This window comes from Ursus maritimus, unplaced genomic scaffold (assembly GCF_017311325.1).
Source record: "Ursus maritimus isolate PB19 unplaced genomic scaffold, ASM1731132v1 scaffold_20, whole genome shotgun sequence".
In the NCBI taxonomy this organism is placed as follows: domain Eukaryota; kingdom Metazoa; phylum Chordata; class Mammalia; order Carnivora; family Ursidae; genus Ursus; species Ursus maritimus.
Genome location: NW_024424453.1, coordinates 14,487,114 through 14,509,134, shown reverse-complemented (window position 1 = coordinate 14,509,134; position 22,021 = coordinate 14,487,114). Strand labels below are relative to the sequence as shown.

General features: G+C 40.8%; 2 protein-coding genes across 8 annotated transcripts in view; one reads left to right on the top strand and one right to left on the bottom strand.

Moving 5' to 3' along the window:
- RNF13 (ring finger protein 13) overlaps nucleotides 1-12,851 on the top strand; it is a 168,776-nt gene extending 155,925 nt beyond the window's left edge. For all 6 annotated transcript variants that reach the window (XM_008707231.2, XM_008707242.2, XM_008707221.2 and 3 more), the window contains 2 exons: nucleotides 11,063-11,143; nucleotides 11,424-12,851. In XM_008707231.2, coding sequence (XP_008705453.1) covers nucleotides 11,063-11,143; nucleotides 11,424-11,788 — 446 coding nt within the window. In that variant the 3' untranslated portion in view covers nucleotides 11,789-12,851. The remainder of the gene's footprint in view (nucleotides 1-11,062; nucleotides 11,144-11,423) is intronic.
- Nucleotides 12,852-15,592: 2,741 nt separating this feature from the next.
- PFN2 (profilin 2) lies at nucleotides 15,593-21,534 on the bottom strand. 2 transcript variants are annotated; one of them, XM_040636682.1, is made up of 3 exons: nucleotides 21,332-21,527; nucleotides 18,939-19,131; nucleotides 15,593-16,937 (listed from the first exon to the last, which is right to left on the bottom strand). In XM_040636682.1, exons 1-3 carry the CDS (start codon nucleotides 21,461-21,463, stop codon nucleotides 16,840-16,842), a joined length of 423 nt encoding a protein of 140 aa, XP_040492616.1. In that variant the 5' UTR covers nucleotides 21,464-21,527; the 3' UTR covers nucleotides 15,593-16,839. The 2 variants fall into 2 exon arrangements, with proteins under 2 accessions (XP_040492616.1, XP_040492617.1); XM_040636683.1 differs by lacking the exon at nucleotides 15,593-16,937 and adding an exon at nucleotides 16,944-17,262 and having other exon boundaries at nucleotides 21,332-21,534.
- Nucleotides 21,535-22,021: the final 487 nt, after the last annotated feature.

The window sequence follows — 22,021 nt, the reverse complement described above, 5'->3', positions numbered from 1 at the left end:
ATTCCAGGTCTGTGTAGACAGGTCTGACGTAATTCTGATACCTTTGCCTTGGTACGTGAGAAATTTCTTTGCCCTGGCCGCTTTCAATACTGTATCCTTGAATCTAATATTTGCGAATTGCACTATGACGTGACGTGGTGTAGGTTTGTCGTGGTTGAGCTTGGGAGGGGTCCTCTCTGCCTCTTGGACACAAATGCTTGTTTCCCTTGCTAGATTAGGGAAGTTTTCAGCTACAATTTGTTCAAATATCTCTTCTAGACCTCTGTTTTTCTCCACCCCCTCAGGGAGGCTGTTGATTCTGACATTGGAACATTTCATTGAGTCAGTAGTCTCCCGTAACCTACATTCCTGAGCGTGGATTTTTTTGAGTCCAGATTCTATTTTAGCTTTTTCTTCTACTAACCCATCCTCCAATTCGCTGATACATTCTTCTGCCTCATTCACCCTGGCCGTCAGAGCCTCTAGTTTTGACTGCATTTGGCTCATAGAATTTTTAATTTCTGCCAGATTCGCTCTCATTTCCGCCCTTAGAGATTCTATATTGCCATTAACATTTTCGTTAATACTTTTTTCAAGTCTGCACATCATCTTGACCATTGTTACTCTGAACTCCATTTCTGATAATTTGGTTATATCCATATCCATTAGTTCTATGGCAGAGGCCACAGACTCATTGTCTTTTCTTTGCTGGGGTGGGGGGGCGGATTTCTCCTTCTCGTCATTCTGATGAGGCAAGGTTGCGGGGTTGCCCAGAGCCCAAATTATTGACCAGGACCCAGGCAGTGCGCACTTGTTTTATAGGGACCTTAGGGATGTGGGCTTCTTGATTTTTCAGCCTGCCTTCTGGGGGAGGGGCCTGCCACACCAATACCAGGCAACCCAGTTTGGGCAGAGTCTCCGTGTCCCCCTGCAGGGGGATGGGGATGGGCACACGTGAGCCGGCATTTCCAGGCTTTGTTCTCTGGTGGCTTCCTGGCAGTTTGCTGTGCCTCTTCTGGAGAGTTTCAGAGCAGCAGTGGCCAAATCTCAGCCTCTGTCTCAGAACAGAGGGATCGCGGACCGTTCTCCACTGATGATCTGGCCACTTTAACTGTTTCTGTTGGTGCTGCTCAACCCTGCAGCGTCCCGGGATGTGCGCCCCACACCCGGCGTCCCAGCCCTCACTTCCAGGGCCGGCGCGTCTCTGTCCTTTGTGTTTCTAACACTGCAGCTGCCAGCCGCCCCCGCGTGCTCCCGGAGCTCCAGGTCTCAGTCTGGTTCCAGTGAGCACACCGGAGCTCCGTGAGAAGTCTGGTGGCGCGTGCTCCTGGCTCACGGTCTCAGTCTGCTGTCTCGCGGGTGCCGTCCGCGAGGCCATCCGCGAGTCCGCCCGCTGATATCTGTGCGCGGTTTCGCGGCTCCCCGCTTCGTACCTCAATACTCAGCGCTGGAGATGTTCATTTGTAGAGATCCAGATGTATCTTCCTGCGTCTCAGGCTGATTCCGTGGGTGTTCAGGCTGGTCTGGTACCTATCCAGCTCGACTCAGGGGACCGGCTGAAAAAGGGGTCCCCTACTCCTCTGCCATCTTAACTAGCTCTCTTCACTTGGGTGGCTTTTGAGCATAAGAATGACATGCTCAACTTTGGAAAAGGATCCCTCTTGCTGGTGAATGGAGAACAGACTAGGGGTTGACAGTGAAGCAGGGAGAGTCCATGTGGTATGTTCCAAGTGTGAGGTAGATGCTTCCTTGTTAGCCATCCATCATGAACGAAGAAAGGCTTTGTGGTATCTGTTATTCAGCACGTATTTACCGGGAGCCCACTCTATACCAGCCACTGTACCAAACACCAGGGGTGTGATGCTGACCGAAAGACAGAGCTCATCTCTTCTAGAGGCTAAGAATCTATAAGCAATGCTAGTTGATACTTGTTCTGTGTTGAACTATTTCAAGGGAAAACTGGTCTGACTTTACTTTTAAGAAGCAAATCAGAAAAGGGAATGTTTCTCAGTTTCTTGAAAGGAGCACTGTACCTATGGCCACAAAGCAGTAATATAATGAGGTTCCAAGTTGGTTAGAAGTTACTGTCATGACTATGGCTTGTGAGAAATCAGTGCATTCCTGAGTTACCTGAAGGTGAAGTATCTTATTTTTTCATGTCCAGAAACAGAGATCCCAAGGTCTACATTGTAGTTCTGAGGTGGAAGAAGGGGATTGAGGGTTGGTTTGTATCCTAGTGCTCTTGACCGATATAATTTGCCTGTAGCTGTGACTACTCCAGAGAACCATGCCTTCAGTCCACTAACTTCTAACTGAAGAAGTCAGTGTCATTTATACCAAATGAGTTAATTGGGATTAAACTAGATTGGGATGGGCATTGTACCCAATAAGAATTTGATAATTTTCCATTTTAGATCTTGTGAGCATGTATCACACCTGTTACGTAAAAAACAAAACAAAACCATGTACTTTGCATACATGATCTCATTTAGTTCTCAGAGCAGCAAAATTAAGAAAAGTACTATCACGACCATTTATAGATAAAGAAAATGAGACTTTCTGAGAATAAGCAGATTACCTTAGGGTGCATAATTGGGTAAATGTAAGTGTCCGGCTGCAATGCAAATTCTTGACTTCAAACACTATACTTATAAATACTACGTACCCTATCTTTCCTCTTCAGTCACTATCATTTCAAAATAAATTGCCTCTGGGCTTTAATCCTTCCCATTCCTCTTTTCTTGTCCTCTCCCCACCCTCACCTGCACCTTACCCTCCTCATCAATTCCCTGTGTCAAAGAGAAAGAATATATTTGAGGTAAAACTAATTTCCTAAACTTTCAGCTCTACTGAAATATGAGAATACTCATTTTATCATATACTACCTTAACAAGGTAAATTACCTGTTTATATTTCTGCTTTTGTAACTGGTCTTGTCCTTTGCTCACATTTCTACTGGGATCTTAGTGTTTTCTTATGCATTTTTTAGAAGGAAATTTTATGTATGATTTTTTTTTATAGTCACTTTTGCATTGAGAGTTGTAATTAAATCCTAGCCCAGTCTAGTCAACAGACAGAAGTATCTAGAAGTAATTCTGCTACATGCAAAAGTGCCTCTTCCACTTTATACCCCAAGGGTATTTATACCCCAAGGGTACCTGAGGCCGCTCAAGTTTTGTGTTTGATTTCTATTATATAAGGGAAAAGAAAAATAATTACTGGAATAGAACACACAAATATTTAAGGACATAGTTTGTTGAAGTTGGCTCTAGAAGGGTGTTGTACATCCTGATTTCCTAGTGGCCTGAAAAGAAATAATGAAAAGAGTAACAAAACCTTTTCCGTAATTAAAGTACCAAAGTATTTTAAGTACTTGAGGTCTTGCACAATATTTAGCATTATAAAATCCCTTTAACTTTGCTTTTTTAACTTCTGGATAATGACATCTTTTAATCTACTTGCTCCTCTATCCACAAAGATCTTGGGTGTAACTGTCTAGTTTACCTGCATAATGCAGTCGGGTTAGAACCAATAAAGACTAACACAGGGAAACCTTAGGTTTAAAAAGAAAATCAAAGTGGAATTTGGCCAATGCTTGGATTTGGATTTTAAGCTTGTTATATGGATTTATTTACGGCCTCTAAGGAGATCACTTTTTATTCCTATTCTCAATCAGTGAAGTAATTCATGAACACATTTCCAAAACCAAAGTTGCCAACATACTGCTCTTCCCTTCGGTGGAGTCATTTGTTTCCTTACTGTGCACGCACTATCATTTCATCATCAGAATACGTAAGAAACAGCTGACCTTTAATTAAACTTCTAGAATGTAGCTGCTATTTTTTAGCATCCTAGAAAGGTTTGTAAAAATATGAAATCATGGGGGAGAGAAATAAAGCATCTTTGTTCCTTCTCCATATGTGGCAATCTGAAGGAAAAAAGTGCTCTGGTTTATGAACTGGAAACATTTTAATTTCTAATAAGTGGCAGCTTAAGAGTATTTCTTAACCTCTTAAACCTAACTTTTTACATTGTGAATCAAAGGGGATTATTTAAATGTGACATTCTAAGTAGATGTGCTAGAAGAGAACACCAGGCATAACGGCTAAGGCCATGGATGGACTCGAGTTGGACAGACCTAGGCTGGAATTCTGGATCCCCATTTACTGGCTGTGTGACCTCGTGCAAATATGCACATTTGGGGCAAAACCTCAACAAATGGAAGCAATTATTATTACAAAAATTTTTAAAAACCCTTACGTAAAAATTATAAATAAAACATTAGTGTCATTAAAATTCAGTCATTAAACATTTTTTAGGATGAAAAAAGACTGCCAAAATCAAGCAGCAGCTTAGAAATATGTAACCTTAGAAATACTACACTTGAAATTTCTTTCCAATAGCCCTAAGTTTGAACTTAAGTTGTACCTAGTTGTATTTTTGCTTTATTTTTTTCCCACATTTTAAAGATTTTGTTTATTTGACAAAGAGAGAGAAGCAGGCAGAGGGAGAGGGAGAAGCAGGCTCCCCGCTGAGCAGAGAGCCCAGATGTGGGGCTCGATTCTAGGACCCTGGGATCATGACATGAGCCAAAGCCAGACACTTGACCAACTGAGCCACTCAAGCGCCCCTGTATTTATGCTTTAAAATGTTTTGGTTATCATGAGATTTGATATCTAAAGACAAAAAAAAAGAGGCCTATTTGTTATGCATATTCTAGTGTATGCTAATGGTTTTGACAAAGTATGCATATATGTTAGGGAGAAAATCCCAATTTAGTTGTTGCCATTTTCTCATTGTTGTAAACACTGTTAGATGATTGAAAACATGTACAACACTTCTGTGGGTACTCGCCACTCCAGGGAGTCACAGCACCAAACCATGAAAGTCTTAAGAGAACTCTCACAGGCTTTAGAATGTAGTAGAAATATTAATTTTAGGGGAAGTTACAGTATTTTGGAAATACTTGCCAACGAACAAAAAGAATTTGGTATTTGGAAGTTTTCCATAGGCCTAGTCTGTAGTCAGACCCACAGAAACCAGCACGCGGAGGCCTGGGCACAAGCAGAATACGGGTCTGTCAGCACTCGCACGGTTTACAGCGCTCTGGGGACACGATCACCTTAAATCTTCCTATTGTATTGACCTTCACTTGGCCGCTCTTTCAGAAGTGTTCGTGCTGATTAATACTTAAGTGATTTAAATACTGACTTAGCAATTTCTAGCACATATAAAATAATAGCATTTTTAGTTGTTTTCTTGGTTCTGAAGCAGCCCACCTTCCTTATAGAGCTCTTCATTACTCATGATTGCCCTCAAAAATAGCTCTTCAATTGAAGTTTCCTGAGTCATTCGGTTAATGTATTTCTCCAAGTCTGTAATCATAAAGACTGGCTACTATACACCATGTTTCTTAGCAGATGAAAAATCCTTTTGTTTTCACTTAACATTCCTTCTACTAAGCATTTAAGGCCGTCTCTGTGGGAGCTGTCTTCCCTGCAGGATATGAAGGAGCCAGATTCCTGAGTTATAAATGAGGGGGGGAAATGGTTTCATATTTGAAACTTTAAGTTATCAGGCACTTTTATTTTATAGCTTAATCATTGAGATTTTCCAAGATAGGTCTGAAAAGCAGAAGATACGATTTCAGAGATTAGAAAAAAGCAACATCACATTTAAAGCAGAAGATGGAAAGGTGGAGCAATACTTTTTATAGCTTATTTCTTTAATCAATCAACTGAGACATGCTTAATTTTTATAATCACATGTAGCTACCTTTAAAGTAACCTTAAAAGTAAATATTAGTTCCTTTGCTCAAGGGTTAAAAATAATCAGAAAGAATTCTCAAGCGAATCTGGCTTTAAAAATATTCTATCCTGTTGTCTTTTGTTCAGAATTCTTGGGAACTGGTATGGAGGAGGGGAGAAGAGAAGATAAAATTAGCTTATTTGCTAGAAAGAGCTGTCATTGTTTTCTTCACTGGTGAAGTAGGGAATCATTGGCAAGGTACTTTTTCTAGAACAGTAATTTTTGCTTTGAAGTTCATGAATCCAAATGCTGTATTTTCCTTGAGCAAGTTCTTTAAAATGTTTTTGTTATTATCTCTCATGAAACCTGTGTTTAGTTAGCCCTGAATGTTCTTTTATCTTTTACTTTGAGGACACCTATTCTAGTTGACTTTAAGCCCTAAACTACCTTGTTATTAAATTGAACAATTAAGTTCTGCATCAATTTGTAGCACTATGGCTAGATTCTCTCAAATTAGTTTTTTTTTAGTCATCTCTAGAAATGGTGATTCCTCTTTCTATACCTAATGTTACATCCAGATGTTCTTGTTACAACATAGCTAAATGCAGGTCTCCACTTAACTTTTGCATTAGTTTGTTCAAGACTGAAGGTCCATTGTGGTTGAAACGTGTGAAGGGGGGTGAGACTGGTGTGAGAGGCGATAGGAGGGAGATGAGGGTCAGATATGTAGCTTTACAAAGGTCATGATAAGAAGCTTGGATCATTCTAAGTGAGAGAGGGAACCATCTAAATGAGATTGATACGGTGTGTTTAAAAAAAAAAAAATCACCCTGGCCTTTATGGAGAAAAACCACATGAGGCAAGAACAGAATGTAGACTAGAGGCTCTTATAGTAATCCAGGCTATCAGACCAGAGTAACCGAGGAAATGAGAAGGGGACAGATTCTGGATATGTTTTACAGATAAAGTTTACAGCACTTGGTGACACAGTGAACGTAGGCCCTAAGGGCAAGTGGCATTAAGGGCATGCCCGGGCCTCATCAGCCGTTCGTGCCACTGCAGTGGCACGTGTGAGTCCTATTCCGTGCCTTTGCTGTACCCAGGGTGCAGGAGGAAACTAAGGAAGAACAGGTTTATAGCAGAAAAATCAAAGTTCTGTCCACTCATGGAACTTTCCTAGATTGATGGGACTTTAAAAGTGCACTCATGAAATTTTTCTAAAACGTTATTCAAATGACCATGCCAGAAGCATTCTAGACAGAAGCATTTCCATGCTGTTTCAAATAACAGACCTGAATCTCACCCCTCCCATAACTTAACACCTATCCAGAGTCGTTGCTTGACGAAGGCTGGAGAGGTTTTTTACCATGGCCACGGTTTCTCAAAACCTTCTGCACTGTTGGCACTTTTGATGGGGTAATTCCTCGAGGGGCTGCCCAGAACATTGTAGGATGTTTAGCCGCATCCCTGGCCTACTAGATGCCAACAGCACCATCTCCCAGGTGTGAAAACCAAAAATGTCCCCAGGTATCACCAAATGTCCCTCGGGGGGCAAAATCCTCCCCAGTTAAGAACCACTGGTGTATACGAAGCAAAACTTTCTAGCATGGTGCTGACAGTAACAAAACAAACATTTATTACCACTTATAAACCCTTTTATGCTACCAGAACCGAAGCACCAATTGGTTATTTTAAAAACCTGTTGAAGTCGTAAACCATAAACATAAATGCCTTAAATTTACCTTGAAGCGCTCAGCCGCTATTTGATGTTGGGCCGCGGTCCTGAGTATGAGTCCACTGACCGGATTTCCAAGTTGTCACGGTACATGATTCATTTCCTACCATTTTTACTTTTAGGCATTTTTAAATGGGACGAAAATTGGATTTTGTTTTCATTCTTGCTTTTTATTGATACATAAGTCTGTCCAATCTCTTAGATTTCTCACCTAGATTTCATTTAATCTCATTTTGGCTGGAGAGGTTTGGGGGAGCAACTAGCTTTTATTAAGTGTTCTTTCTTAATACAGTCAACCTAGCTGTCAAATAGAACCAGTCTTTTACACTCACAGTTCAAGACTGCTGAATATTTAATTAAATTACATAATTACCCTGTGTAATACAAACAGATTCGGTGACCATTGCCGCTGACTCTTTGTAAGCATCCGGTTCATCTGTCGGGACAGAAGCACATGGGGATATTCAGAGAGCAGCTCCTCGCACAGCCTTCCGTGTACGACGTCATAAGTCACTGTGCCTTTCCAGCCAAACACTATGTAAAATAACTTGTGTTATTTCTTTCAATCCACAATCCTAAGATACAGTTAATATCTTTGTTTTCCCTTTGAGAATACTAAAACAGAGAGATGTGTCTTGCACTAGGTTACATAGTTAATAAAATGATCAGGATGAAAACCCCCCAGCATTCTAACTTGTGCTTTACCATTTCATCACAAGTCTAAGGCCGGGGGGGTTAATTCTCTACAGAGCACTAAGCTCCAGTCTGGTCCATGATCACAAACTGTACCTTTGAATCTTGACCCGTCATCGTATAAATCCATCACCTGGAACAATTCAAAGGATTCACAGGAAAGATCAGGGACTCTGAAGCATTAAGTCCATACATTTAGGACTAACCCCAGTACTACCTACATTAATTTCCTATTGCTGTGGTAACAAATTAATACAAATGTACTGGCTTAAAACAACACACTTATCTTATAGTTCTGTAGGTTAGAAGTCCAGCACAGGTCTCACTGGGCTAAAATCAGGATGTCAACAGGGCTGTGTTCTTTTCTGGAAGCTGTAGGGGAGAATCCATTTCCTTGCCTTTTCCAGCTTCTAGAGACCACCATAGTCTGGTTTAGGACCAGCTTCCCCTCCATCTTCAAAGCCAGTAACACTGTATCTCCCTGACCAGTCATCCACAGTCACATCCCCTCTGACTCTGAACTTTTCTGCCTCCCTCTTGTACTTTTAAGGACTCTTGTGATTACACTGGGCCCACCTGGAGAATGCAGGATAACCTTCCTACCTTAATCAAACGATGCTTAGAGCCTTGGGGGCACAGCTCTGGACCAGTCTGTTCCTGGTCAGTTCCATTAACTATATCATTTTTTTTTCCCTTGAAAAATGTGTGGCATTTTATAAGGAAATAAATTATGAGGTACTTCACTTTAAATTCTAAATCATTGGTGCCATATATATAACACACCGAATTAACACAAATTACATTTTAAAAGTCATTTATAAGAGGTATTGGCTAAAAATGGCTATAGGATGTTACTCCTTATTTTACCATGTCAGTGAGATGGTCAAATAAATGCCAGTGCAGTTACACAAAATCAACAGGTTTGGCACAAATGATTTTTCCAGATACAATGATGGCCTTATAGACTTAATACTGTTAGAATTTAACCTCTGACATTTTAACTCTGCAGTTTAGCTTCTGTAATAGATGTTTCCAATGATACTTTTCTTGGTAGCTGAATTTCCTTTAGATTTTATGCTGTGTGTTATGCGTGTTTTGCCTTGTCTTTATTTTTAAAAACAACGTATCTGAGGACTCACATATGGTAGTAAAATATAAGTAGAATATCAAAACATATTACTCTTTGCTGAAGATCTGACGAATTCCAACCGGAAAGCAGTACAAAATTATTAACTAAAAATCCAATGCTTAAAACTTGTCTTAGTTTGAATTTCCGAGAACAAAATCAAGGACAGAGATCCAGGAGATTTTTTTGGGAAATAATCTCAGGAAGTAAGAGGGAGGGAGTGGGGAGAGTGAGACAGGGAATGAAAAATGGCGTGTATCTTACTGACCTGGTTACTGCGGACAGCTGGGTCTCTATCCCCCAGAGCCCCTCTGAGGAACCATGTGCCTCAGAACTGTCCCTTTGAAGACAACAGGGGCCTTTATCCACCAGATTACCTCCTCCGTTGGTAACTATATCTGTGTTTAATAGGCATTTTCACAAAGTCCTAAAATTTACAAGTTTGATTTGTATGAGAAATCAGTGATGACTGAATTGCTTAGTAAAACTGTCCTCAAAGTCTACGTACATGGATCAGCTGTATAATTACAGGTACTTCCAGATCTGTTGGAGTCCTTTAGTCTTGAATAGTTTTAGATGCATATGATCAGTCTCACCAAATTCCACACACAAGAGTCTAACATAGCAGCTTGTATCTGTTACAGAATGTATTTGATACTCAGTACTCTAATAACCAAATTCAAAACACAGAACCAAAAAATAATAATTTTCACAAAAGCTTTCTTTTTAGGACTCCTCCTGAATGTGCTATTTTAAATGACTGAAGGATGTTAAAGGGATTATTTGGATAGAACGATCATTTCGTTCGTTACGGGTCATGTTCATCCAGACTCTCCAGACAATGGCTTTATTTCTGACCTGCCTTCCAAGAGTGTTACCCTGTGTGTGGGACAGGCAATGAACTGTCCTTTGTTCCCTGAGATTTTTATGTTTTTACCTAATATATACATTTAATAAAAACCACTGAATTGAAAGCAGTCACGGTGGTCACTACCACTATTGCCTCAACTTAAAAAGCTGCTGTAAGACTGCCAACTCTTTTAAAACTAACTGCACTTGAATTCCAAAAAGAACTATGAATTAATAAACCCTCATGATTTATAAAGGTGGTAAGTTCAACAATAAATTAAAAAGGCAGTATTAATAATCACCATTTGGTGACCATCTATGTACCTGGCCCTTTGTTCCCAAACCTGTGAGGTAGAGAGAATCTTTTTACAGATTGATGGCAGAACTGGATGGCAAAGGCTAAGTAACTTGCTAAGCACCGCAGAGCTAATAAGTGTTGGACTGGAGACCGGAAGCCTAGTAGGTCTCATTCCATAGGCTTCTCCACTAACATTAAAAAAACACAAGTGTGTTTTAATGTTTCCATTTTTACCAAAAATTACTGAGACTTTAAGAAATCTAAACAGCGAAATGTTATTGTCTTTGGTATAAAATATTTCAAAACTAGCATTTGAACAGTCCTATAAAACACTACTGCACTTATGATTAATAAAAATCTTCTGCAAAATTAATCAAGGTAAACAGATTTGACATCCATTTTTAATATCTTATTTTAGGTAAAAGGTTAATTACTTAAATTAAAACTTCAGGTTCCTGAACTTAAAGCAGCTCCCTGATCTGACAGAAAACAAGAAAAAGGTATCATTTACAGAAAGATCAAAAAACATTTAAAATAATCAACTGAGGAAGACCTAACTTGAAGAGTTGGAAAGATAAGAATACTTCTCTACGTCTTTTAATTAATTTTATTTACTGTTGTCTGTCAATCACAGGAGATGAGTATGATGTATGTGCCATTTGTTTGGATGAATATGAAGATGGAGACAAGCTCAGAATCCTTCCTTGTTCCCATGGTACGAATAATTACATACTGCTTTGAATTTATGTGTAATTTATATGTAGGCTCATAATTAGAGAAGGAGACAAAACAGTTATTAGCATACTATGAGCCAGGTCTTGTAGTAATTAGTGGTGTCATTAAAGGATAGAGAGGTATAGTTATAAAAATTTACAAACTTTTCTTATCCCTCCATGATCCATATAGAAGAACATGAATAAACATGGCAAAAATTACAACTATAATGTTCTCAACCACAGTATGCTATCTGAAAGATGTGTATTTTGCTTCAACAGCTTACCACTGCAAGTGTGTAGACCCCTGGCTAACTAAAACCAAAAAAACCTGTCCCGTCTGCAAGCAAAAAGTTGTTCCTTCTCAAGGCGATTCAGACTCTGACACAGACAGTAGTCAAGAAGAAAATGAAGTGTCAGAACATACCCCTTTACTTAGACCTTTGGCTTCGGTCAGCACCCAGTCATTTGGGGCTTTGTCGGAATCGCGCTCACATCAGAACATGACAGAATCTTCAGACTATGAAGAAGAGGACAATGAAGATACCGACAGTAGTGACGCAGAAAACGAAATTAACGCACACAGTGTTGTAGTCCAACTGCAGCCTAATGGTGAAAGGGATTACAACATGGCAAATACTGTTTGACCTTCAGAGCGTGACTGGGTGATCTGCTAATAAATGTTTATTTAGATATATAATTTGATTTTTTGTTTGCTCCCTTCAGAGATTCCTGTAGAGATAACTTATGTTTTAGTATTCTGCAGTTTTAATCAGTTTACTGAAACAGGTTTTTTGATCTGGCATTTATCTGCAGGAGTGTACTTCATTTCACTGATAACTAGTAATAGGCTGGTGCTGGAACTCAAGCATCAAATCAACTCTTCTTTTGGAATGAAATATAGCCAAAACATTTTTTAAAAATTCCTCAGTATAGCTTGCAATTAAGACCTAGATCACAGTATGCAAATATTTCGTGTTTTACACACAAGGTCAGTGCTGTGGCCACCTAGCATGAGCTAAGCCAACTCCCATTTGCATAAAGTTTACCTAGAGTGAGTTGTTGAGTTGGAATATATTTGTTCTGGTATTTCCCTAAATTGCCATCACTCATGAGAGGTGACAATTTAGCATTTTTCCTTCTAGCAGCACCACAAAGAAACTCAAAGCTGTCTTTTTCCTTTCTATTCCCAAATAGTCTTAACCTGATAGGAATGGTCTGTATTAGTGCAGATTTCATAGGTTTCTTTTTTTTTTTTCCTCAAAGTTTTAAATACTATAGTGTTATGTATGAATTTGATTCATCAGCTAAAGTAAAATGTCTCTGGACTTTACTTACTGAATTTCAGTATCCTTAAAGGTTTTGTGTTATGATCAAAGCAAAAAGAAAACGCTGTATAAAAATACCAAACTTCAGCAGTTGTTAATACTCAGATCATATACCTCTTAACAAAGAGCATCTTATGCTAACTAGCCCTGCTAAACTATGTACAGAGGAAATTGTTCAAGTATTGGATTTGAAAATAATTGCTTATGTTTAACAGAACTAATGATGTATTTAAACAATGTATTATGAAAAGCTAAATTATATTATACATCATTGTAACTATGTAGAAAATATAGACTTAATGTATAATCAAAATGCTAAGAATTTTTATATGGCCTTGTATGAAGGGAGTTTGAATGTTAATAAACACGTTTTCCACTTTAAGAACTGGCAAAATATTTATTCTACTGTACTAGTACCCAAATTAGCCTGATTTATATGCAGTGCTATAAAGGTATAATAATTAAGGTAATGTAGGTCAGATAAAACCACCACCTTAGAATTTTATGCAAGGTAACTGACTGCTCACAACCAATTAAGTAATCCCCCAAAAGTTAAAACTGCAGCCAAAATCCCAACAATAATGTACACTGTGGTATCCTGCTGTAATTACGGTACATCCTTACAGTAGACCTCTATACAGCCTTGAAAGAACAAAGTTAATATCTAGATAGAGCTATACTGACATGGGAATTTTTAGTCAACAAAAGCATATTATAGTTAAGTACATGATGCATAAGAGTCTTCTGTTGTAAAGAAAAAAATTTATTTTTAAAAGAAATGTAACACTATCAGGAAGTTTTCCTTCTGAAAAAAAAATCTTATAATCCATCAAAAAAATAGGTATTTCCACTTGGGAAAATAAAAGGTTGAATTCAGCTTCCACTGTCTGATACTAGGTTGTCCCCTCCCCCAGCCTCCTTTTAAAAATCACACACAGGCCCGAGAAACAGATCATCAGTGTATATGGTAGGGACGCAGACTCTGGAACTGGTGCACAGCCCTCTGCAAACCTGGGTGGTCATTTGTACAATTTCATTTAACCGAAGGGAGGGTATGAAGACAGAACACTCAGTACCTGCCACATAAATACATAATAGCTTTTATAAAATTGTTAAGGTAAATAAACACATCATACCTAAAACCATTTTTTTAAAGGGCAAAGTTAAAGGTCACTATAACATGTTTTAAATGTTGTATCCCCTCAGTCCTCAATCTATAAATCAGATCGAGGACTTGGGTTCCTTTGAATTTAAGTATCAGGAGTTTTTCTGAGGCAAATCTGCCCCCCCTTAAAAAAAAAAAAAAAATAAAAATTAACACTGTCTAGGATTACTACTTAATATTCAGTTGATATCTTTTATAATTTCTTCATGGTGTAACAATGCAGCTTTTTAAATAGGACATTAAATAAAATTAATTTCCATTAAAAAATACTTTCCTAATAAAACTTTTCTGATATGAAAGTAGTCACATGGAAACTTACCCCAGAGATGAATTTATCTTGATATTTTGCCTTCAGAAATACCTATGTAAAATACATGTATATATTATACACTATATATTTATACTGTATGCAACATCTGTTCACTACCTCATTTAACATTTATTGGTGAGTATTTTCTCACGTTATTCAAGGACTAGTTTATTCTCTGGATATACAAAAATTCATTCAACCCATAACCCTCAAAGTTCAATCTTGTAGTTTTCCAAGTTTAGGTATTTTAAGTAATGTGGTGTGATGACGTTCTGGTATGCAGATGTGTTTAGCCCCATTTCCTTAGGTTAAATTCCTAGAACTAAGTATAAAAGAGATACCTACATATATTTTCGTGTTTTTTGTGGGTAGGGGGCCAATGGCTAGTTTCATTATTTCATTAAACGCTAGTGTTATAGTTGCCCTCTACCATCCTCTACTCCCCTACCCACACCCGCAAACACACACTCTTCACTTTATAGGTTCCTTACGTTTGGTCACTGCTTTCTAATCCTAAAGAACCCTAACAGTTCTTTACAGTGTCAATGTATATTATTACTGTAAAATCTCAAATCATCACAACCCAACCACCAAATTTTCATTTGACCAACCTTTTGTTCGTCACTGGGTTCTTAACAGGTCAAGAAGTTGAAGTTTTTGTTTTTCAATTTCGAAGGTATGTCCAACTACCAAATAGCCCCAAATTCCTTGCCTTCCATACTTTTACATCCCTGTATGTACTAATGTAGAATGCCTGACAACACCGTCAAAAAATTTTAGTTATGCACACTATTATTTTAATAAGGTAGAGATTCCCATTCCCTAACCCACTGTTTCTCAAAGGGTAGCATATAGACCACATAAAGTGAATCAGACTGACCTGCCGATTATTTCTAAAGGGACTTCTGGAGCTTATGGATTCCCATTTCCAGGGTGAAAATCCAGAGCCCAGTATCTGCATTACGACCAGCTCCCCAATTTTGCTTTGACCCACCAAACTTTTGAGCATGCCTCCTCCAAGCTTCTGCCTCACTGTTCATAGAGTATTAAACTAATGTTTACTAAACTTGAATACATCCCAAAGATCTTATGACCTCTGGAATTAAATTGGACTCTTACGTAGTCAGAGCTAATAGGTCACTCCAGAGCCAGAAACTGCAGGAATATCCCAGTTTTCTTACATGCTGCCTAAGGAACATCTTCTTATGTGGGAGTTCCAGCTGGTTGACTTCAGCATACCAATATAGCTTCCAAATCTAAAGAAGTCACACGACAGTTCAATACAGAAGAATCCACAATGCAGAAACCCTTCTTGGTATTGGCTCCTTCTTGCTCACTAGATTTCACAACTAGAGACCAGCAACAAGAGAAAATACTTAATTTCTAGGGGATAAGTCAATTTTCCTCTTACAAACCCAAAGATGAGCCCGAAATGACTTTTTAAAAAACAGATAAAAGCTCATTAAAAAGAAATTCCCAGGCACTCATTTTATTTATAATAAATACTAAAGGATATGGAATAGGCCATGAGCTCAATTTTAAGATTTTATGCTTGCAACAGAGTCCGGCCTATTTTGTATATTCCAATGTGTCAAAAATCAACTGTAACAGTAAGACAACAATTTACATAAACAACAGGAGTCTAGAGTATTTGGTTGGAATAAATTTATTTCATCTGTCTGTAAACAAGGTGTTTAATAGTTATGGCATTTTTTTAAATGCATATTAAATCAGATGAGTTAGACTGTATCCCAGATGTAACAAAGTGCAGGGAAAGAAATGGACAAATCAGCAACAAGATTTGTTTTTAAATCTGTACATTATCCACAAGGCCCAAACAATAGAAGCAAATACTAGAATGTCCCTAAAGTAGTGCCATTCGAAAGAAACCTTTAATAGGTCAGTTAAAATCCATCTCACAATAGCAACAGTTCATTTTAACAATAGTATGGCACAGAACACATATGAAAAAAATTCATCACAAGACAGCCAAGTCCACAATAATGCAACTTCATATAAAAACTCAAGCTGCAAATAAAAATTGGTCCTATGAAGAACAAACCGGACACACTCCAGATGGTTATGTTGGGATACCTAATGTCCATAATGGCAGCCTTTTACAATTTTACTAAAGAGTAGAGCTGGTGTGCAAAGAAAAAGGAACACAAATCTGAGCTAGTGCAATGATGGAATGTCCCTGGGGATTCGATCTGTATGGTTACTGTAAGGTCATGGGAGGAAGTGCCTTTTGCTCTCATTCTGCAGTTGCACTCTTCACATATCCTATGGACAGAAGGTCTGTCTCTACTCAAGTGCAACACCACCACTGAAAGCAAACTACTGCAGCTCTCAATAGCTCATCAACAAAGGGATTACTTGGTTAAATAAACCAGGCACTGCGTAAAAGATGGAAGCAAACCAAATACCTATGTGCAAAGGGAAAGGGTGGGAAAAGAGTGAAGGAAAGATGCATGCACTGTTTCCTCCCAACCATGCGCTACAAAAGGAAGACTAAATGAGCTAAGTAAATGCTCAAAGTGCTGAAAAGACATTGATCAAATTAGAGATTGTACAACCGGCACCTTGCTTAATATTAACTTATTTTAGTTATCAATATCCCATTAATTGCTAAGACAAAGTGATGCCCAACTTGGCATGCCCCCTCCCCCCAAATTTCAAGGTATCATGCAAATCATTATTGTGCTGCAATTATGTTGCCAGATAAGGGTTGGTTACATACAGTGGTTAACATACAAATGATCCATTGGGCAAACAGGAATCGTGACATTAGAAAATAGGTAAAGAAAAATTAGCTACCATCTATAGTCTGGTAGCACTGTGACCATAATTGGGGTGATGATGAAGACAGTTGCTAGGTAGATGGGGAGAGGCTGCTTACACATCAGACCTCCTCAGGTATAAAGCGAGTTCATATGCTTTCTTGTTAAGTGTGCCTCCGTGGACACCTTCCTTTCCCATGACTATAACCAATGCTGGAGTACACAGGGAAACAAAACAAAAGTGAACAGAATTATTTAAGGGGGGGGGGAGGGCAGAAAGAAAGACACCTTTCCCCACCAACAGAGGGATACAAAGGAGACACAGGTTCATACCCCATCACCCTGCATTGCTAATAAAATTTCCAGAATTAAGACTCAAGCTTACAGCTAGGAAAGTTTAAGAGCAATTTTCCCCTAATACTTAACAGTCTGCCTAGCAGCTAGAACCCAGAGTCTCTCAAGTATTTTGCCATTGAGTATGCCTTCTTATTCAATCCGCCTCCATGGACCCCTTCTTTTCCCATTACAAAGACCAAGACTGAAAGAGAAAGAAGAAAAGTGTTTCAAAAGAAGTGTTAATCAAGAAAGTCACATAAGTTTTAGCTGACAGAACCCCGATTAATAAGTTAACATTAAGTTAGTTTTCTGTGAACTGTCAAGCACTGAAGTCAACTAGGTCTCCAAAAGGAGAACTTTCAAACTAGAAATATGCTGAAAACAAACTGCATCCTGGAAGCCCAATCAGTGCAGCTGCAGCACGACATAAATATATCTTTACACCAGCTAGGAGAAAAGAAGGGCAATCGTTTACCTTCTAGGGCAAAAAACTGGTTAGTCTGACAAATTAGACTGGCCCCTGAAGTATAAACTTACAAAACTTAGGTGATTATTTATAAAATTCTCCCCAACTTTAACAGGCTTAAGTACAAACTATTAAGTCTTACCAGTAAGCCTCAATGTGTCTATTAATTCCAGAGGAAAACCAAGACCAAATTTTAAAGAGCATTTTCAGTGCCATTCAGAAAAGGCCAAATAAAAGTAATTAAGGCTTGTGCTTATTGAATCCTCGCTGTGCTTTGTTTTTTAAGTGAGTCTGAAATCCTGAAACAGAATTACTATTTCCAACAAGTTCTTCTACGATGCAATTCAGAGGTCTAGCCCCAAAATACATGTGTGTGGCCAGTTTTACACTGACTACCACTAGATGTCAGTAGTGCCGTATAGTATAAAAATCTTATTCTCGTTTTTATGTCACATGGTTAATACTTCTTTTTAACATATTTATCTGAGCTCAGCTAATGTTTAGAGATGTGTCTATTTCAGTTATCTAATTTTCCTAAAAAAAAAAAAAAAAAAATACTCCTAAGCATCAACTCCCATCAGAATAAGAGTAACCTTCAGGATCATCACAAGGAGTTGGTAGAACCACTGCAGTAAATTACAGCTCAGAGGAGCTTCAAGTTCATTCACATGGTAGATTTGGTCCTAAAATCAGCTGTGCCTAGTCAGCTGAGGCTACACAGTCCTCCTAATTTACAGAATATTTACAGAGGATAATACATTTAAATATATTTGTAAATCAATTAGATGTCAAAATAAAACTCAATCTTGAAAGTTCTTTTGGAAAAAGTAGTGAGACTTATTTAGTGTAATAAGAATTTCTGCAATGTTGACAACAGTCAGGAACACCAGAACTTCTGGACCAAGTATAATTTCCTACTTTTCAAATATAAATCACAGACACACTCTTTGAAAATATTTTAGTAAACAGGTGGCTTACTATAAAACCTTATTCTAATTATTTTTCTCTTCCCCTTCCCCATCAATATTTCTAATAGAAAAATGAACAAATGTTAACTTTTCCTTCTTTATGCTGAGCAGTGAATAAAACACAAGAAAGGGAAGAGATGCAAAGGTGAAAGACTCAACAGAACTAAAGTAACCAAACAATATGAATGATTTAACATATGTGAATAATATGTGAATATTCCGGTTTTGAGTAAAGTCAGGATCTCAGAGACTAAGCTGTGTACGCAGCCGCTGTAGAGTTCGTAAATCTAAAGCAAAGCAGTGCCTCCCTTCAGTGCTGGGCAGTTCACAAAAACCACCTTAATAGCCATTATGGACTAATGCTTTAATTCAAAATGTTAAAGAAACCGCTTAATAAGTTGTAACGTAGTGTGCAACTTTTAACCAAAAGAGTACTCTGCTTACCTCTACCAGCTCTGCCGACAGCAACGTTGTATGTTGGCTCCCCACCTTGACTCTTTGTCCGGATGTCCATTGTGCAGTCACCATCGACGTATAGGCTATCTCTGATCACCGAGCACTTCTTTGCGCCAAGAGTCAAACCGTTGGTAAAGAAACCTTCCCGGTCTTTTCCTACAATCATATCTATTTCCACTGGCTGCCCCCGCCAAAAAAGAAAAAAAGAAAAAGAAAAAGAAAGAAAGAAGGAAAGAAAGAAAAGAAAAAAACATGAAGTTGTAATTAATTCTTTTCATGCCTCCATGTAAGTGGAAAAACTGTGTGCCAAGTCTGTACTGTACTAGAAGGCATCCACATTTCACTCATGTAAAATCAAGTTTCAGTCTTTTCTAAAGAATCACTTAATCCTATATGACTCCTTGTTTCATATCACTTCATTTCACAGTTAACCATGTACCAACTAAAGACCAGTCCATGCAAAGAATCTCTTTATATAGTTGGAAGTTGACATTAGATAAACTGCAAACAGATTATTTATAAACTGTTTCAAGTCAAGTGATACCCGAGGCGCTTATGTAATGGTAAAGATTCACCTATAAACTTTAACAACTGCTTGTCTGTCACATTACAGTTATGCTGCATGAAACTTAAAGTTGCTTGAAAGTCTCCTAAAATAATGCCTATGCTTAACAGATCTCTTCAGGTCTACTCTGCTTCAAATAGCCTGAAATATCCCCCACAGTATGAACTTCAAACCCTAGACCTCAACACATTCCCAAATTCATATTTCCCTCCTATTTTCCCAGCCACTCTCTTTTTCCTCCCCAACTTCCCTTCCCCTCCCACTTCAGTAATCAGTTTTCTTTCTGGGCAAATGCAAAGAGGATTCTGTTGGTAGTACTGCAGTAGGCAATAGTAAAAAACAAAAAACAAAACAAAAAACCCAGAGAAAATGGAGGGAGACTGGGAAAGAAACTGAGGTAGTCACCAGAACCGGAAAGGAGAAAACGTGCATTCTAACATTCCCTGAATAAGAAGGAAGGCGTCGCCCCCATCAGAACTGCAGAGTCATAGCAGGCCCCAGCCATTTCCAAGCACACTCCCGCAATCTTCCCAGCCAGACAGCGGGAACTCACACACAAAGACAAGAGGACTGCAGGAAAAAAGTTGATCGCCAGATAGATGCCAATTCTCTATAATAACTGTAGTCCACTGCGGTTATAGGAGACCTTAAAGTACTAGTATCAAGGACTGAGTTCCACACAGTTAGATCTTAAGCCATGTTAAGTGGTACAGAATAATTAGTAGCACTCATAATAGGGGGCCTGAATTTTGGCGTTTGATGGGAGGGGAGCGTGAGGGTAAGAAATTAAGGGAATGCCCCTGTATTTGCCACAATCGTCACAATCCAAAAAGAGCCATGTGCAGAGAGAGGCAAAACAATAAAGCAGCACTAGAGGCTTAGTAACAATTATCCTCCAAACATGTGGCAACCAAGTCAAAACCATCAAGTCACAAGCAAATCAGGCACTGTAAAGCATAAATCTGCATTAGTTCCTTTACTATCTTCACTAAAGAGGGAGGGACTTGGAGAAGTGAAGTGTCCCCTCGCCTTTCACAGATTACTGAAAGCCCTATAAAAGCACCCCCTTTTTTAGAGCTATGTTGCGTAATTGGGGATAACGGTATATCGATGAATCTCCATAGGAGGAGGAGAGAAATCAATGGCAGTTCGCCATCTTGGAGAATTAAAAAAAAAAAATCCTATGGAGCCAGAGCTGAAGTCGAGATTCACGAATCCACCTACGTTGTCGGCGTACATTTCTCCCAAGCCCCAAAGGCCTGGACACCCGCAAACCTACGCAAAGTCGCTGCGAGGATCCGGGGTCCGGGCAGCCGCCGCCTCCCACAGCCCGCGGCGCGGGCGGCGCGCTGTCCGCGGAGCACCGGCAGCCCGGCCGCCGGAGCGCAGCCGGAGGACCCCCGCCCGGGCCCCGAGCGCCCCGGCCCGGCCCCTCCAGCCCCCGTTCCACCCCGGGACGTGCAAAGCAAACCTTAGGGCTTACAGGAGACCAGAGAAAGCCGCACGAGGGAGAAAAAAAGCCGCCCCCCCCGGCACCAACCGGTGCGCCCCCTCCTCCCGCCTCACGGACAGGCACTGGGAACGCCGGGGGCCGCCGAGGCAGTCAGGGCGCCAGGCCGCCGCCCCCGCCGGGTCAGCTCAGCCCCGGGCGAGAGGGCGTCCCCGGGCCCTGGCCTCCCCGCCCGCCCCGCAGCCGCATCCTCCGGGCCGGCCGCCTACCACACCTGCCGGCGCGGCCCTCCGTGCCCCCACAGCCGGCCGGCCCCGCTCGGGTCCGGGGACGGGAACGGGAACCCGGACCGCCGCCGGTCCTCACCGTAATGCTCTGGAAGACGCCCCCAGCCGTGGCTGCCCAGACGTATTTGGCGTCGCAGTAGCCGACAATGGCGGCCTCCTGGCAGCAGCCATCGCACATCAGGTTATCCACGTAGCTCTGCCAACCGGCCATCTTCGAGCCCTTCGCACTGCAGCGGGGACGGCGAGGAGCAGCAGGCGCAGCGGCGGCGGCGGCGGCGGCAGCGGGCGGCGGCGGCGCGGGGGGAGGCGGGGCGGGGGCGGGGAGGAGGCGGCTCTGCGCAGGCACCGACCGCCCCCCTCCCCGAGGAGCTGCGGTGGGAGGACGCGGGGACGGCGACGAGGGACAAGCCGCGGGGCGCGCCCGGCCGGCCTGCCTGCCCGCCCGCAGCCGCGGGGCTAAGCACCACCGGGAGGCTGCGGAACGGCTGTGCCGGCGGCGACGGTGCTGGCGGCGGCTGCTCCTCACCGCGGCACTTTTCAGTTCTCCGCGGCCACGGCGGGGCGGGCGTGCGCGCGCCCGTGCGTGCGATCCTTCCGCGGCGCCCCGACTCGAAGGGTCCCGGGAAGGGAGGGGGAGACTGAGGCGGGGGCGCGGAGGGATACCGCTCTGGGACAATCACGGCCGCCACGTGCGGCCGGGTGCGGTGGGGTCGCTGGGGGCGGCTGCCCGAGGTCCGAGGAGAGGGGTGCTCCTCCGTCGCGTTCGGCT